The 19,185-nt window shown below is 31.1% G+C and overlaps 1 protein-coding gene and 1 pseudogene across 2 annotated transcripts; one reads left to right on the top strand and one right to left on the bottom strand.

The window, feature by feature from the left end:
* On the top strand, positions 1-4,982 carry LOC107645249 (peroxisome biogenesis factor 10-like; annotated as a pseudogene). Its single transcript, XR_015885979.1, has 10 exons — positions 1-424; positions 752-1,260; positions 1,742-1,888; positions 2,007-2,205; positions 2,464-2,532; positions 2,624-2,702; positions 3,360-3,489; positions 3,692-3,783; positions 4,444-4,512; positions 4,621-4,982. The product of XR_015885979.1 is annotated as a peroxisome biogenesis factor 10-like (transcript).
* A 707-nt stretch (positions 4,983-5,689) lies between these two features.
* Positions 5,690-8,428, bottom strand: LOC107645248 (putative WRKY transcription factor 21). Its single transcript, XM_016349235.3, has 3 exons — positions 6,791-8,428; positions 6,575-6,700; positions 5,690-6,128 (listed from the first exon to the last, which is right to left on the bottom strand). Exons 1-3 carry the CDS (start codon positions 7,612-7,614, stop codon positions 5,984-5,986), a joined length of 1,095 nt encoding a protein of 364 aa, XP_016204721.1. The 5' UTR covers positions 7,615-8,428; the 3' UTR covers positions 5,690-5,983.
* Between the last annotated feature and the right edge of the window lie 10,757 nt (positions 8,429-19,185).

Below are 19,185 nucleotides of genomic sequence, written 5' to 3' on the forward strand. Positions count from 1 at the left end.
GGTGGCAATCATTTTTCAATGGATGAAAGACGAATTATTATTTTGAACCATGGACAAGTGCCTAGGTGGGTTTTTCCCTAAAATTTTTGATAACCTATTTTTTTTTCTTATTGTTGGCAACTAGGACATGCCACTTATCAGTCACCTGTTTGGGGTTAGCATGATGACTGTGAGAGACTAAAGAGGCATTTAATAACTCACACATTTAAAAATATAGAAAAGAAACAGATTTATTTCTGAAATTTTGTATTTGCTGTAAGAAAAGAAGGGAAGGAACAAGTAATCATGGGTTTGGGTCACTTTGGAAGAAATGGCAGCGGCGAAGCTGGTCCTAGTGGCACCATCCCCCCAACCTCTGGCTGCTCAGCCGGAGATGATGCGCGACGCCGAGAAGAACGAGCAGTATGCCTCTTTCGTCTATGAAGCCTGCCGCGACGCCTTGCGCCACCTCGTTGGTCCTCCTCTCTCTCTCTCTCTCATATATATATATATATATATATATATATATATATATATATATAAAATTTTTTTTTGGTTTTCCACTGTATCCCCGAACCCGACAGGTCAATGACTAATCCGTCGCAGATCTTAACTTCATTTAAAGGTCTGCCGCGGGCTAATGGGTTGCTGCATGCACAAGGTAGGATTCGAACCACCGACACTTGCTTAAGCTGACGAGTGAGCTGACCACTCGAACAACCCAAGTTGGTTTATATATATATAGAATTTGCAATTTGCAATTGTAATGAAGTTTTACTTAATATATCATAGTATAGGTACAAGGGTTGCTGTTGCTTATCAAAATGAGGTTTGTTAATTTCTATATTTCTGTAAAGGTTTTGTGATTTTTGAGAGTATTTGCTGATCAAAACTGCATAATGTAAGAAGTACTCTTATGTTCAAAGTATGACAAACAAATACACTTCAATTTGCATAATGTGGTGTGATGCTTTTGTGGAGGGTACTGCACTGAGTTCATGGCCATTTTCTATGTGGATCATTAAAGAAGGGGATGCATGCAACTCTTTTTACACTGAAGATATTGGATGTGGAAATTTATTGTGGCAACACTTAATTGGATGTCGGTTTTAAAAGTTCTTTTACATTGACAGTGCGGAGAAGCAGGACTTGATTGAGTAGTGCTTATTAGGGTCTGTTGTTTTGCAGACAAAATCTTTTTGGGGGCAAATGTTGTACTATGTTCTCACAACAGGTTCAGGGCAGCAGACGCTTGGGGAGGAGTATTGTGACACCACTCAGGTTTCACTATATTTCATCTTCATTTTTTATGCTTACTTTTAATATATTTTTTCCCCCTTAATGTGACTTTTTCCACCAAGTATGTGGCTCTCTAATTGTCTTACATACAGATCACAATAGTTTTATTTTATAAATTCTATTTGGATGCAATGTCGCTCTAATACTTTCATATCCTAATAATAAGTGATAGTCATATCATCAGAAAATAATTTAGTCTTTTAAGAACTACATTAATTAAGTCATATACAATGGAAATATGATTTATTTATAGTGTAAATTACTTTAACAGTGGATTGAAATTAAACACTTTTTGTATTCTATTTTATTATTATAACATCTATATTTGGTTCAGATTGGAAGAGAATTTAGAATATCATCATGTGTTGGAGGACCATGACTTTAGGCATAGGCAGACACCTAGTTCGAAATTGGAAATGTCTTTGTGCTGCATTCTTTTTATGCTAATGTTTTATTGGGTTAGAAGTAATATTTCTTCCCCTTCTTTTTGTTTGTTGATTGTTTTTCTTTTTACGGTTGCTGGCCCTTATGGGCTGCCTCCTACCCCTGCAAGGTGCACTATTTTCATTGTATACCAGACAGCTATTCCTTATATAGCAGATCATATTAGGTCGGTTATTGCCTGTTTCTCCTAAATTTGGATTAACTCATCGAGTTCTTTGATTATTCACCATCAAAGAGCCATCTGTGTGTCAAGTTTTGTGATGACTTGATTGTTTATTTGACAGTTCATGAATTGCTTCCCGTGGCATTGCCCTTGCTGATTCAGAGTTTGCTGAGAGTTATGGTGAAAGTGCTATCAGGAGCCGTAGTTCACAGGACTCTGCGGTTAGTCCTTCAACATCAGGACAAAATAGTACAACTCTTTCAAGATTGAAGCAAAAACTGAGTGGTTTTTGGTTGCACGTGGTTCAGCAATGGCTTGTGGTATATTTATCCTCAAACAATAATTTTTGTAAAACTGTTACAGTTATATACTGTTCTACTATTTATTCTCCCTTCAAAATTGTATGAGAAGTCAGAACTCACAATTTAAATTGTACTTGGCTGATCCTTGTATGAAACCCGATTATTCTCTTCTTTTGTTGGAGCTGTATGTTTACTTAAGCTTACAAAGTTTGAACTGGCTTTGTCTAAAAGAATATTTTGCTTTTACTGAATAAAGTTTTTATACCCTGCCACCAGATGCTCCCTTTTGTGCGTGAGTTGATACACTGGTTCTTTGTGCTAATCTAATGCTGTTCTACTTTGAAGGTGATCCTTTTGCTCGATAGGCTCATTGAGGTGATAAAATTTCCAGAAGTAACTTCTGTACATGCATTCCATTTTCTCCCATTTTTTGCAGGCCTTTATTATCATATATCTAAGCATGCTGCAGGCATTCGTTATCTCTTCATTGGAAAACCATCAAATCAAAGACCCAGGTATTAGCATTTTGAAAGTTCAAATTTTGTAAAAATGTGTTGGCAATGGAGGATTTGCTCTCAAAATTCTCCATAATATCTTTTCCTACTGTTTTAGCTTTTTATTTAGACCCTTTTTTTTTTGGATTGATGGAAAGTGATGCAATGGTATTGTATTGGATGAAGTCCATTCCATCCATACTCCCCCCCCCCCCCTTCTCTCTCTCTCCCTAAGAATTTTTAACAGCAATGAGATTGGATGCAACGGACTGAGGGCATATAATGTAAAATCTAATGTTCCTTTTAATTCCATTGAATTTCTAAGCAATAGGATGAAAGTTCCATGTTGATCTTTAGACAGTGGACCAGAACATTTGTTTTATATTTTTACATTCCACTCCATATCATTCAATCAATAATTCTTGGGTTAGGTGACCTCCTGAAATTGCTTTGTAAAAGGTCTGTATGCACATTATAATTATTATTGTTCTTCCTGATATGCTTCCTTACGAAGAATAAATATGGCCTTTAGTACAGTCTGTGATGACCTTTGTCTCGTTCCACAATCCCAAGTTTATCTATTATTTCCTATCAATCATTGTAGTAAGCAAAGTATGTTTCTTCCATAGACGATTTATTTTGAGCACCTGTCTTTTCTTTGATTTCACTTTGGTGCAGATACCAAATACTAGGAGTATTTCTACTGATTCAACTTTGTGTAATAGCTGCGGAAGGGCTGTGCCGAAGAAGTTTATCTTCAGTTGCTCAGTTCATCAGGCATCTTTTGCATCCCAACAGAGATCAGCAGGTCATAGTTTTTTTCTTGATTAATTTTTTCCTTCGATTTTTCATTCATTTTTTTCTTCTCTTCTTAATTTCCATTTCTACTGATGTTCTTATGCGTTACAACAATTTTTTGCTATTTCAATTTATTGCAATTTCTGTCCAAAAATTAAAAGAACGTTTGTTATTTGTTCTTATCATAAGTTGACCCCTTTATTGTATAATAGGACATGGTTTGCCTGTTCTGAATGAAGAAGGTAATCTGGCATCTCTGGATACTGATGAAGGAGGTTGGGTCTACGATTCTTCATCTTCTGAGGTAAAAATGTCACATCAAGTCATCCTATATTCCTTGCATCTACTGGTTTTGTTCAAACCTTGAATATGTACAATAAGATTAGCGTGGTTGTAATGCAGGCAATGATGGTTTGTTACTTTTGTGCATCCTATTTTGGTTTAATATTGTTAATAAGCAGAAAGCCTATTTTCTATTAGGAAAGATATGATCTACCACAGTGAACTTAATAAGAAATAGAGCAGATTATATTGACCTTCTGTGATTTGGAAATAAAAAATTCTATATGTACATAAAAATTCAGTAACCAAATCAACCACCATGTATTTGTGTATAAATGCATGTGTTGTTTCACACACTTTTAATGTGTATTTTATGTTCCAATATGTATTTCAAGTGGCTGATTTTTGGCGTACACATAACATGATTGGAGTGAAATTCATCATGATTTGCCTCTATATTCACATTACATTTATCTCTAAATCCTTTTATGGGAGATCAGCATTATGTTCACATTTTGACAGAACAGAAGGGTACCTACCATTACCTAAATCTTAGTGGAGGTCAATGTATTTTTAGATATAGTAGAGTGGGGTTGAATTTGACCAAATTTCAAGTGAGGTGAGGGTAATTTGTCCTAATCAGTATCAATTGTATTTTGATAAATCCTCATCTGTTTTGCAGTATGGGACTAGCAAATGCACTCTTTGCCTAAGTAATCATCAACATCCAACAGCTACATCCTGTGGCCATGTATTTTGCATTATTTATTCTTGTGTCGTCTTGCATTATTTATTCTCCTCACATGCTCCCATTTCTGTTCGTTGAACCTCTTCTTTGTTTTGATGTGATCTCATGTAGGAACTGTATCACAGAATGGTGCAAAGAAAAGCCAGAATGTCCTCTTTGCCGCACCCCAATAACACACATTCAGGTCTAGTTTGTGTGTGTCATTCAGACTTCTAAAGTATCCATTTCTTCATCTGCAATCTCTTGTATAAAAGAGAGGATATATCATGAAAGGTAACATTTTCCTTGTCTTGGATCTTGCAAGGATTTTATTTATTTATATGTTTATAATGATGTCATTACAAGGGATATTTGGATGTTCGTAGAGTATGTTTATGTTTGATTAAGTGAAACATTTACAACCACTAAATTTATGTGGTTTTTGTATAATTATTAAACATTAAATGAAAATATATGGTGGTTTATTATTATTATCTCCTGTGAAACTTAAGTATAACCTCATTCTTCCTAGGATAGACTCAAATCATGATAGATATTGCTTTCGTTTGAACTAGAGCGTTAATTTAAACTAGTGGATAATTATAACAAGCATATATAGAATTAACATGTTAAGTTTTTAAGATGAGTGTGAAACGTTAGAAAACATCCTCTCCCAGTTTTGTTCCACATTACCACAAGAGAATTAGATGATAGATTATAGAAGAAGAATAATAATGGCACGCAAGGTAGGGAAGAGACAGAATTTGTTCTACTCCAATAATAATGAGGGTTAGAAAGAAAGTATGATTGCTCAAATGCCCATATTGATTCCCTTGTGGTTCACATGGTTTGTATAAGAAACAACAAAATTGGAATAGGCTTTGCATGGAGCCATTGCAATCCAAAATGATCATTGTGTTGTGCTTTTAGATAATCTTGTTATAAAACAAAAAGAAACCCGAGTTTTAATGAATGATCATATCTTTCAAATTTCAATCAAGGATTGATTCTCAATTTAGGAATTTTTCCCTTTAACCTACAAAGTAGCTACCATGAAACGACATCATTGTTGTCAGCATTCATTATTATCAAAGTTTCAAACACAAAAAGGGTCCTTTAATAGCTCTTAGAAAACTTGATCCTTAAAGTGTGGTCAACAAAGAATAATATTTACCATTTTCAAAGACAATTCAATCATTCATTTCTATCCCAAAAAAAAAAAGCATTCATTAAAAAATAAAAAACGCTTACATGTTCATAACATGATCAAGAAAGTCAAGAGTTCTTAAGAATTGACAATGCCAATTTTACAGACGACTTTAAATTTCATCATTGACCCTCATTCTCATTCTAACTAAACGGCTAATTAACCAACTATCCCAAAGTTGGAGAAAGAAAAAAAGAAGAAAAATCCCTGCTTATCCCCACTTAAGATATGTACATTACAGCAGAATCTAAAATCAATAATAGGTTTTGATAAATTGAATGATAGAGTTCATGCGTTTGCAGATTGTGTTGATAATTTAGGGTGGTTGTGCTCCCCTTCATAGGTAACTATTAGCATTGAAGGCTCTTCCAAGCACCTCTCAACATGCTTCCTAGCAGGGCACCCTCTCATGCTGCTGCACTTATAATAACCCCTGAAATAAACATAAATTACAATCAATTTCCTGTAACATAACAACTTTCATTTCACAGGAAGGAGTTTATGTTGCACTTTCGAAAAAGTTCACAAGGTTAATCTATGTATTGTGAGTAACCAGATACAAGAATGGTTCAAAAAAGTTGACAGTAAAGAACACCAGGACTATTTGAATCACTCAAGTCTGTAATATTCTGATTTACCTGTCCTGAGTAGTTCTAAGAACAAATTACAAAAGGTAGAGGTATGCAGGGCCCAATGGAATTGAAGTACAACTACCACTGAATATTCAAAAACACTATAGGCCGGTATGTCATACTAATTGGTACTTAACTAGTAGCATAGAATGCAAATCAAATTTCACAAGAATAATTAAGACTAATTAAAGAATGCAGAAAGTTTCAATATTTGAATCAATCAAATGAATCAAATATTTGAAGAAACCTGGGGTGTGGAGACCCCTTGATGGGCTTCTGCCCGTACTTCCTCCACGAATAATCATCAGGAGGGATATCTGCAAGTTTGTTGCTGATAGCAGGCACCTTGATTGATCTCTTCACTCTATGTTTCCTGTGGAGAATGATGCAAATGGTAATGTCAAAATGAAACTTAAATCTTTGGAGGGACATATTCAAAAATGCTGAATAAGGGAATCTAAACCTCTTCTTTGAGCAATGGCATTTGCCACCGCTCGCCTCGTCGCCTCTAGCAGAACATTTTCTCTTGTGCTGTTGGGAATTCTGATCAGAAGAGCGCGCAGCTCCGATTAGATGGAAGGCGCTTCCTTCCACGTTCGCCACGCTCCCGTCTATGCTAAGGGAAGAAATAAAAGACCTAGTAGACGACATTGTTGGTGTGCAGCTAGAGCTATTATCAAAATTCAGATTTATGACACTGTTGTTGTTGCTGCTGCAGTTATTGCTATTGTTAATGTTGTTCCTTCTGTACATAATTTCGGCTTGATGTTTCATTTGTTGCTGCTGCTGCTGATGATGCAGCAGCAATGCCCTTTGTTGTTGCTGCTGCTGCTGAAGAATATGATAGTGTGTTGATGAGAGTTGTTGAGCAAGTTGAAGAGGACTCTTCCCATTCCCATTGCCATTGGAGCTCAATTCCAAGGCCGGTTTCGCAACCAGACTTAGCGATTTCCCTACTGTTAAACCCAGTTCCTGAGCTGAATTATCATGAAAATCAGCCTGAGGAAATTTCAAGTACTTAGATTGATGCTTTTTTCTTGTGCAAATTGGGCTATCCAAGAGGATGCTTTGAGAAAATGGTACTTGAAGCTTCTTATGCTTCCTAACTCTTGCATGACCCAAACTATTACTAAGCAAGGAAACAACTTTCTTGAACCTCACCACAGCTTCACCAGTTTCTACCATTAAATTCCTATAATGAACTTGATCCTGAGGCTGAGACAACACTGTTAAAACTCTATGGCAGCTCTCAACAGCAGCTCTGTTAGCTTCTTCAACTTCCTCCATCTTTAGCCTCTATCTAAAAGGTGAACAACAACAGCAACAGAAGAAGAAGAGAAGAAAAAGAAGACCTAACCTAACCCCTCAAAGTTCCTCTGAGGGGAAGAAAAACTAAGGCAAGACACAACAGAATACTAAAACAGCCTCATTTATCTACACACTTGCCCACATGTGGCAGATTAAGATTGAGGTAACTCATTCGAGAAGAGGCTACTCATGATTAAAGTTTCAAAATTTCAGAATCAAAAGGGACCTTGAGTCAGAGTGAGAGCCAATATGGATAAAAGGAAAAAAAGACTTTACTGGGAAGAGAAAATGAGCAGCCCAATTTTCCAGAGAGACTGAAGAGGAGAAAAAGGGCCACAAAGCACGGACCTTGATGGACTTGGTGCTGTCAAACCCTAGATTCCTCTACCATGAAGTGAAGGGGTTTCTGTTCTGAGATTGAAAGGTGTGAAAGAAAGAAAGGACTTTGGCTCATTTCTGAGAATTCACCATAAGAGAACAAAGCTTCCAACTTCAAAAACTATTATTAAACTACTTAGCAACAAGGAACATAAAATATTATTTATTATCGAGTTCTAGAAAAAAAAATGTAAAAAAAACAGTATTTTGAGAAAGAGGGGAAAGAGGAATTTAAATAAGCAAAGAAAGACAGAAGAGGAGGGGGAGGAGGAGAGGGAGAAGAAGCAGAGCAATGGTTGAGAAATGAAAGTGCAGTCTCTATCACAGATTTGAAGTGTGGGACCCACAGGAAGACCTTTGTTAGCAGTATTCTTTCTTTCTTTTTTTTTTTTTTTTTCTTTTGCTTCTCCCAATTAATTTCAGCTTTAATAATGTTTTTTTCTTTCTTTTTCTTATGAGTCGCCGTTAATACTAGCATGCCAAATAGTATTATTTGGAGCTTCAGTTTTACTCTTGTTCCACTTAGACTAAAGTGTGTCCCCACATGACATCTCAAATCTCAATTTGCTTATAATGCCTTTTTGTAGTTTTTGTAATTATAGTTTTCAGTTTTGGACTTATCTTCTATGCCAACTTGCTCAGTTGCTCCTCACTGCTTTTTACCCTCACATTCACTTCTCACTCCAAACCCAAAAATAGTATTAACAATCTCGCTACTTTATCAATTAGACTTCTATCGACTTCTGCCAATTCTTGTTTATAATTGTATTTAATAGAAGTGTCTTTACAGATGTGTTTAATAAAAATATTTTTTTTATAACTGTATTTAATAAAAATATTTTTATAAATATATTTTTTAGATATATCTCTTTATATATGTATTTAAAATATAATAATTAATTATTATTAACAATAAATTAGTAGATAGTATATTGGTACCCTATATTTTTTTTAGTATTAATTATTTAGAATTGGTTAGAATAATTTTACATATCTATCTAATTATATAATATCACATTAATAAAAATAAATATTTTTTATATTAATTATGTAAATAATTATTCAAAAAACAGATATAATTATACAATTAAACTCAATTAAATTATTTAGCTTAACTAATTATTTAGTCTAGGTGTCTAGGGAAACAACCCTTTTTTATACAATCATTATACAATGAGTTAATGACCCAAATGTATATCTATTATATAAATAAGATCTGTCAAAACTTTCACTATTGTACAATGATTATATAAAATGTATTATTATTATCATCATTGTAATTTTACTAATTAATTTATAAACATGTATTTTTTGAAAAAAAAAATTGTTTGGAAAATAGAAAAGATAAAAGTAAAAATAAAATGAAATTGGTAATGCACTTCATGGGAGTTAAGTTTGGATAAAAAAATGACATACACATAGACATTTTAATTTCTTTTTTAATAGAGAAGTGAGATACAACTAGAGTAAAAATTGAATATTAAAAACAATCTTTTTTTCCTATATTAATTTATAATAAAAGAGAATGGTGTTTGCAAAAACTCAATATCTAAGATTATTATTAAGGTTGATGATTTAATGGGCTCTTTTTTAAGAGAGAAAAGTTCAAGAGTTAATAATTTTAATTTATATTAGTATTTTCAGTTATTAGTTTAATATTATATTTTTAGTCAATATTTTAAATATTGTTAGTTAATTGCAAGTCAAAAGAATAATTGTGTTGATTTTATAGTATTGCTATTTTTAAAATATCTTATACTAATTCATCATTTTTCATATTATGTGAGATATTTTAATTGCATAATTAATTAGGAATCAATTATTTTTAGTAGGGTTACGGTATAGGCTTAATTCTTGGCTAAGAGGATAAAATACATGTCATTAATATACAATGATCAAGTTAATGAAACTCCCGTCCTTTTATTTTTTTTCATTAATTTGAGGTTGAAATTCTTATGAGGTTTGGGTCTTAATTTTCTGCATGTACTATAGAGACATTTTATTTTGTCATTGTCATTAATTGTAGTGTATGGGTCACCCTTTTGGTTTGGCTTATTACTTATAATGTCTCGCTAATTGATAGAGTTTGATAGTTGATGATAATTTCCTTACCAAATTAAGTCTCGCACCACTCCTATATACATTAAGGCTTTTGCTTACTTTCTTGGGAACTAGCTACTTACATTACTCATCATCATACACATGTACTTAGAGCTATCATTTTCTTTCTTAAGTAAAACTTTGGACATTATCTTGTGTTTAAGAATAATGTAACAGTCAAATCGCAATTAGAATCCATCTTTAGGGCTTCACGCGCATTGGATCGGATCGGATACGATATTTGCAATTTTTCAGGTCGAATTCGATCCGATTCGATCTGCAAGTATGCCGATTGGATCGGATTGAATATCGGGTATATTCGCATAATTCAAAAAAAAAAGTTTTCAAATTTCATTTGGCTATTTTTATAAAAAAAAAAATCATTTTTTACCCGTTTAAGCATATTTAATTCTAAAATATTATCAATAAAAGTTTTTTTGAATAACAAAAAAAAATAATAACATAAGATTTAAGTTTAATTATTCTAAGTCGAAGTATAATATAAAAAATAAAAAACAAGATATCATAAAATAACACACTAAAATTCATATCACATTAGGGTTTATTTTCTTAAACTATGCTATTTATATGTGATGTGCGGATATGTGAATTTGCGGATCGGATCCGCGAATATCACTGCCAAATCCACAATCCGATCTTATTATAGTGCGGATCTGATCCGATTCGATTTGATGGCTCTGCGGATCGGATAATATCCGCAAAATTCAGATCGGATGCAAATAATTACTGCGAATATGCGGATGTTATCCGATCTATGTGCAGCCCTATCCATCTTAGTTCCATATCCATTCTCACGATAAGAATATATACAAGACAAGTAATTTAAACAAAAAAAAAAAAAAAAACATTATTCAACCGTACGTTGAATTGAAGTGAGTCACATAATGTTAATTTTTTTTCCATTATATTAACACCTTTGTTATTAGCAATAATGTATTATCATGCATTATGTAAGTCTATAATATATTAATGAATGCAATTGGTATTTACAATTATGATTATGAAGCATCTTTTAGGGTTGTCAATCGTCCCTGCATGTTCACTCCAATCCAATAGCATAACTTTGTAGCTGCCATCCATCCTTTCACTCTGCCAACACAAGGGACTACTCTAAGATTTGGTTCATTGGAAATGATGTTAACGTAATTGACATCGACATTGATGTGAATGTACTATCATTGCGCGCATATATATGGCAATGCCAAATGTATTATTAACACTGATATTATATTTATAGTTTAGTTAAAATGTAATAACGATAAAGATTTTCTAAAAATTTCATCTATCTAATTTATTAAATGATTGAGTATATTGCAGTAAATAATAGGTGGATTAGTGCAAGGAGACGTTGGATCCTATATATAAGAAGTGGTAGTAAGTAGTGTTGTGTAATAAGTGAGACCAAAAGGTAGCCGTTGAATAAAGGATCATGAAATGCGTTGGCGCCACGTGTAATAACCAAATCTGATGGATGGATGGATCAATTAATGCGCTATCTTGCGCCACAGGGACCACTTGAGGGCCCCACATCGTTGACTTCATTCTCCAATGGAATCCACTCTTCATTAAAAAATCTCCATGTAATTCACAAGTGTCAAGTCTATAAAATTCACGTAACTAAATGGATCCGATAACTCATCTCTTACACTTTGTTTGGTTTAGAAGAATTTAGAAGAAAAAAAAAAATAAAGAAGAAAAAAATGGATGAAAAAAATTAGTTTTTCATTGTTTGGATTAAGAAGGAAAATGAATAGAAAATATAAAAGTATATGTGAGATTCATATTAAAAATTTTTTTCTAAAATTGAGAAAAAAACTTAAATTGGAGTGAAAAATAGGTAAAATTACAAATTTGTCCTTATAACATTAGTATATTATAATTTATAAAGAGTATTAATATAATTTTATTTTGGTATAATTTTCTCTCTTCTTATTTTTCTTTCCATCCAAACAAAAAAAAAATTTCTTCTACTTTCTTTCTTTTCATTTTCTCTTCATCCAAACAACACAAAAAAAAATTAACTTTTCTTTCTATTTTCTTTCCTCTCATTTTCTTTCCACCTATTTTCTTTCCACCCATTTTTCACTTTACATCCAAACAATGTCTTAATTTCTTGTACTAAAGTAGGAAAGAAAATAAGAGAAAAAAAAAAAGAGGAGAGAAAATAGAAGAAAAAAATTATGTGTTATTTGAATGAAGAGAAAATAGATGAAAAAAATAATAAAAAATTGTTTAAATGAAAAGAAAAGTAAAAAAAAAAATTATAATGATAAAAAATTACATTAATATCCTTATAATAAAATAAAATATAAATATTTTTATTTATTTTTGTTTTATTACATTTTATAAATATTATAAAATATTATAATTTTATAAATTATTTATCTAATACATATATAATATTTAAATGTAAATCTCTATTATAATAATGTATATAAAATATTAAAATTAAATTTATATTAATAATTATTAATAATAATAGAATTAAGGATAATATTGTAAATACACCAAAGATAATATTTTTCTTTTTATTTTCTTGCTTGTAATGAATGAAAATTTTTTTTGGTGGGACCCACACCAAAAATTTTTTTTTCTTTCCAATTTTTTTTGGCATCCAAACAAAGAAAAATGAAATTTTTTACTCATTTTTCTTCCATCATTCTTCTTTCCTCTAATTTTCTCCTCAACCAAACATAGTGTAAAAGATAACAAGTTTAAATCCTACTTGGATATGAAAAATATTTAAACTCACTGTTAATTTTTAAGTAAATGATCCTTAACAAAGGAATTAATCACTATATTGATGACTGAGATACGGAATAGATCCTGTAGTTCATCAAACTCGTAAAATCTCCATGCAATTCTCAAGTGCCAAGGCTTCAAAATTGAAGTAACTAAATGGATCTGGTGACTTATTACTTAGTTTTTTGTACTAAAATTAAAGATAGAAAGCTTGAATTTTACTTAACTTGGATATGAAATATATTTAAACCAAAGGTTAATTTTTAAGTGAATGATCCGTGACAAAGAAATTAATCACTATATTATTATCACTTTCAAGCCAGGATAATTATACCGGAATAATAGCATAGTCCAAGATTCAATATGATTGACTTTAGTATAAGGGAAAATTTATTGAAAAATAGTAGTATAATCAAAATTTTATTTATTATTATATGTATTATTCAATTAAAAATTAATGCAATAAATGTCCTAGTTAAATTTAAAAAATTATTATTATGATAAGAATCATATTATTGAAAAATATTTTTTTTTTATAATTTAATAAAATTATTCTTAACCACAAAATTATTAAAAATAACACTAATAATTCACAGATAAAGCGATATATATATATATGATCATTTTTATTGGATAAAAATTAATAAGTTTTATTTATTAAATAAAATATAGAAAATATAATTACTGAACTAACTAATAATAAAAACACTTAATAATTATAATTGTTATGTATTTGTCAAACTAATTTTTTCCCAAGAAATATAATATTAGAATTTCGTGACTAATGCTCAATACATGCATTATTTCTGTTTTGTTGGTCTAGCACGTAAGTAGAATCCAAATATTATTGATTTATTTCTCAAATTGTAATATAGAAAAGTAATATTCTGATTCACAATTCATTTGATGTTTTACTCACTTTCAAACACTTGTTTGTAACAATAACTAATAAATGGGGTCAAATAATTGCATAAATAAATAAAATAAATTTTAAAATTATCTAATTATAATATATTTTTATCCTAGTTTTATTCTATATAAATCTAACAAAAATACATAGTTAAAGTCAACTAAGTATCTATATGGTTGTTTATAATTTTATGTATGGTTGTAATAAGAAAGGAGGTTGATTAGGAGGAAGATGGGGTTATTATTAGGATTACTATATATGTAGTGTTATGGTGTTCGAAATAAGTATGATCTATGTCTATAGTTTAGTTTCCAACGCTTTATAGAATGAAAATATGAAATAATGAATGTGAATAAATTCATTAAATTGTGACACCTTTCAACGTTTTTTGCTTTTTTTTTTCATGTAAATCTTTTCAGCTTTTATTGGTTTATTCACAATTCAATTTAAGTATAAATCGCGATATTCTGTAATAATTTATGTATAAATTTTAAAATCTCTACATCCTATTTTATAACCGTTTATATAGAGTAAGTTCAGTACTAAAATATAACTATTATCTAAATGTAGGGGCGTACATGGTCCGACCCGACTCAAAGGTTTGGTCTGGCTCTGAACATTTTAGGGGCTAATTTAGTGTGATTTCATCGGATTTAGGGTCAGGTAAGGGTCTCAAAAAAAGATCCGGTCATTATTTTGGATCGGATCCGGGCCATAGCTCGGGCCACCCGAAGTCGGCCAGGTGGCCCGGTCATCATAACAATTAATATTTTGTATTATTAATGATAGATCATGACTATTCTTATGTGGAATTTAAGTATTGTAAACCTTAATATTTTGTGTTATTAGTCATTATAAGACTATATGTTAATGTTTTATGTTTAGAATGCATAAGACTTTAGACTAATGCATAATATTGTATTATTTGTATTAATTTAAATATTTGGTATTATTAGACAATATTAATATTGATTGTGGTTATGCTTTAGTATTGATTGTGATTATGCTTTAATTTTGAAGAATGGTTTGGTTCTTGTTATATTTTTTTAAATGAATTTTACCATGTTAAATAATGGTTGGAATATTGGAAATTTAGATATTTTTACATGCTAGCTTACAAGAAGGTATCAACGTAATGTAATGTTAACGGCACGGTTTTCACCCGGTATAATTGTGGCCCGAAAGTGTATTGGTTTCATCGGGTCTAGGGTCGGGTTCAGGTCTAATAAATAGACCCAATGTATATTTTAAGTCGGGTCTATGTCACATCAAATTCGGCTTCACCCAACCCATGTGCATCCCTGTCTAAATGTTGTAATTGGATAATTTTAAACTTTATTTAGATATGAAAATAAAGTGGATGAAATTGTTGGCTAAAAATTTAGATATGAAAATAGTACGAGTGATATATCTTAACATGATAATTTTTAGCATTTTTTAAAATTGTGTAAAATACACAAATCGAACGATTTCTATTTTTTTAATTAAACTATTCTACATTTGAAAATAACACTTTAACCGTCTATATTTCAAAAAATACTACTACTATTCTAATATCAAAAACAAAAAAGTGGAGATTGTTCACTCAGAAGTGAAATTCAGTTAAAAAAAACAAATCAAACCCTTTGGAATTGGAAGAAAGAAGCAAAATAGTTCAGCCTAGTGTTCGTCGGAGAAGAGTCAGATACAAACAAACCAAATTAGATTAAAGCCAAACAACACAGTGCACATTGTCATGCACGACCACATTACCCGCTAAAAGAACATTGTGGGAGAGGGGAAAAGGGTACAACACAAGTTCACAAATCACAAGTTTTTTGGTTCATGTTAATGCCACATGCCACGTGGATGGATAGCGCCTTTAACTTTTGAAATGGGCCAATCAAGCAAGACTAAAAGCAAATAGGTAGGTCACCCTACCTGGGGATTATTAAACTTTTTTAAAATTAAAAAATATATAAAAAATTAATTACTTTTAAATCAAAATAATAACATTTTTGGAGCAATTTACGGAAATAAAACATTTGGTTTCTAAAATTGTGAAAATACAACTTTTGCAGTTTGGATACGAAAATGTAATTTTACTTGTGCTTATTAAAAGTCATTTTTAATTTAATTTTACCAAACGCAAGTACTGCAACTTTTTATGTCTTCTAAAAGACAACTTTTATAAGCTACTTACAAAAAATAAAAACTTTACCAAATCAAGCCTAAATGATTGTTGACATGGCTAGACCTTCGAAATGCTTGTCCCTGGTGATGTTGGAAGTAGGGATGGCAAAACTCCCCCAGACGCGGGAATCCCTGCGGGGACTGTCCCAAATGGGGATCCGATTGTGGAGAATTTTTTTCGCGGGGATGGGAATGAGGGACAAAATTTCCCCGAAGCAGGCGTGGGACCCGAGCGGGGATCCCCGCCCCGTCCCGCTATTCCCCGAAATTTACAAATTTCCTAAATTATCTTTAATAGTTTATTTCTCATATATATTTTTTAGTCATTTCTCACACACATATATATAGAAACCCAAAATTCCTGATCTTTATTTGCATAACCCTTCTTCAATTCAGAGATCCCTAACACTGTCCATACGCCATCCAACCTCCCTACAACCACCCCCTCTCCACCCTTCTCACCACATCGTCACACCTCACCGTGCCATCACCCTTACCGCATCGTAATTTCTATTTGCGGTGTTCCTTTTCGTAACTCCGCCGTCATATCCATTCTCCTCTCTGTTGCCGCGTCTCCCACCTCGTCCACTGCTTTATCCTTTGGCTCGTCGTTGCGTCTCCCCATTGCGTCATTTCGAAAGAAGTCACCATCGTGTCATTTAGACTTTTTGTATAAAATCTTACAGTTTTTGTATAAGATAGATACTTGCAGCTCTATTTATATGGAAATTAATAATTAGTTAGAACAATTATGTAGATGGGGAATGGAGTCCCCGCGGGGAATGGGGCCCGTGAAGAATGGGGATGGAGAACAATATTCTCCCATGACGGGGAATGGAGATGGGATGGGGAGCAAATCTGAGAGCGGGGATGGGGAGCAGGGAGGCATCCCCCGCCCCCGCCCTCGCCCTGTCCCATTGACATCCCTAATTGCAGGCTTGCAACTTCTCTTGAGGCTTATTTTTTTTTCTTTTATTTTGAATTTATCGTTTTTAAGTCATCGAACAAGATTATTAGCAAATATATGAAAATATATATCATTCAAATAATAAGATTTAAAATTTTAAAAATTTAAATTATATTTATTTAAATTTTATTTAAATTTTAAATATTTTGGAGTAAAATATATTATTATTAATAAAAATTTGAGAGTATTATTTAAATAAATATATATAAATATACGTATTAAAAATTTAAAATATTATTTGAATATATGTACTAAAAATTTGAATGAGTTACTTAAATTAAAAAATTAAAATTTAAATAGAATATAATTCTATTTAATTCAAATTATATTAGATTAAATCAAAATAGTTTAAAAAATAAATTTAAATTAGTACTGTACAAATTAATCATTTGCATAAAATTGAATTAGATTGAAAAGTATAACTCAAATCAATATTATCCAAATCGTTTAAGATTATATCATTTTTACCATTTGAATAAATTTAAAATGTACTATAAAATATAGTCTTACTTCGTTGACAATACAAATGATAGATGTAAATTTATCTCACTCACTCTAGGTTGATATATATAATGAAATTCATGTATAAACGGTTGGACCTCTTCTACGGTTTATGCATGTTTTGCATCCTTACTGGACCCCTACCACGGTTTCTTCCCAAATGCTTCATCAACGTAAACCGTGTAATCCCTCCAACGATTTACGTGTATTTCAAATCCGTGGGATCCCTTCCACGGTTTACATAAATTTATAGAAAGTTGCATTTTCGTAATTTTAAAAGCCAAATATTTTATTTTTGTAAATTGTCCTAAAATTTATATGAATTTAATTTTAATATACCGTGAATCTAAAACATTTTTATACTATATCCAATTATGTAATATTATATTAACAAAAATAATTATTTTTAACATTAATCAATATCTCATTTTTTTATTTTATCAATTTCTTTATTTTAGATGTTTTTTATATATAAAGTAATGTTATCATTAAATATTAAAATTGTAGCAACAGTTATAAATATTTGTAATTTCTATTTCGATATGTTATCATCATTTTTATATATTTATACAAGAATCTAATGTAAAATATATATATATATATATATATATATATATATATATATATATATATATATATATATATATATATATATATATATCACATTATAAAAAATAGAAGTGACAATATTATCATCCAATATATAATCGGGATTCACTGGTTAATGAATTAAGACCTTATTATGAGAGAAAAATATTTCATCAGAATATTATTTAGAATCAATTATTCATCGCTAATTTTGTTACTTTTTCTTTTAAAACCTCAACTATACATCATTATATCAAATAATAATTGTATAAACTAAAAAATAGATAATAAAAAGAAAAGAAAAGCAGATGAAGCAAGCTGGGAAAAATAACAATAAAATAATTAAAAATAAATAAATTTCTACATATCTTACATGATCCTTTTTTTGTTTTTGTTTTTGGTGGAATGGTTAGGTTAAACTCTCACATGCTCTGAAATTGGGCCATTGTTCATCTTCCTAGCCCAGATATGAAGATTGGGTCAAACAATCGAATTTCTTTTTAACTATTGTCGGCTTCTTGCTCCCAATTATAATTTTTTTTCTTGTATAAAAGGCAACAACAAATCCCCAAACCAAAAGCTTAGTTTTAAATCATGCAAAGAGGAAAAAAGAAGTTGTGAAGTTGGAAAAGGTTTAGTTCGAATATTAAATGCGCTAAGAAAATAAGCTTTATTTAGTATGTAGAACGAATTATAATTCAAATGACATAATTTTTTTATACTCACTTAGAGATTATGGTTTAAATCTCACTCCTAATTTAAAAAAAAAAAAAAATAGCATGCAGATGCAGTGTTCATCCTCAGCACTTGATATCCTCGTTGTGTATCTAACACAATATAATATTGGTGAACAAAATCTGAGATACCGAAAATGCACTCCGTTATTTTCCCCTAAAAGAATCTTCTACTAATAATCATATATTTTATTATCCTCATGTCGGTAAGGAAAATGTGAATCCAAACCCAACTAACTTTGCCACCCTGGTCAACCACTTGGAACTTGGAAGTCTTCAACACAAGATATCCTCTCGTAAAAGATTGATGACGAATTCATATAATTAATTCTAAAAAGAAAAAAGAAAAAATTATAGACGCAATTATGTAAAGTTGCAAACGATGCAAAAATAAAAAACGAGGTGGACACTTGTGACTTGTGAGGTTTGCTTGAAAG

This window comes from Arachis ipaensis, chromosome B6 (genome assembly GCF_059453495.1).
Source record: "Arachis ipaensis isolate K30076 ecotype BB chromosome B6, ASM5945349v1, whole genome shotgun sequence".
Taxonomy (NCBI): domain Eukaryota; kingdom Viridiplantae; phylum Streptophyta; class Magnoliopsida; order Fabales; family Fabaceae; genus Arachis; species Arachis ipaensis.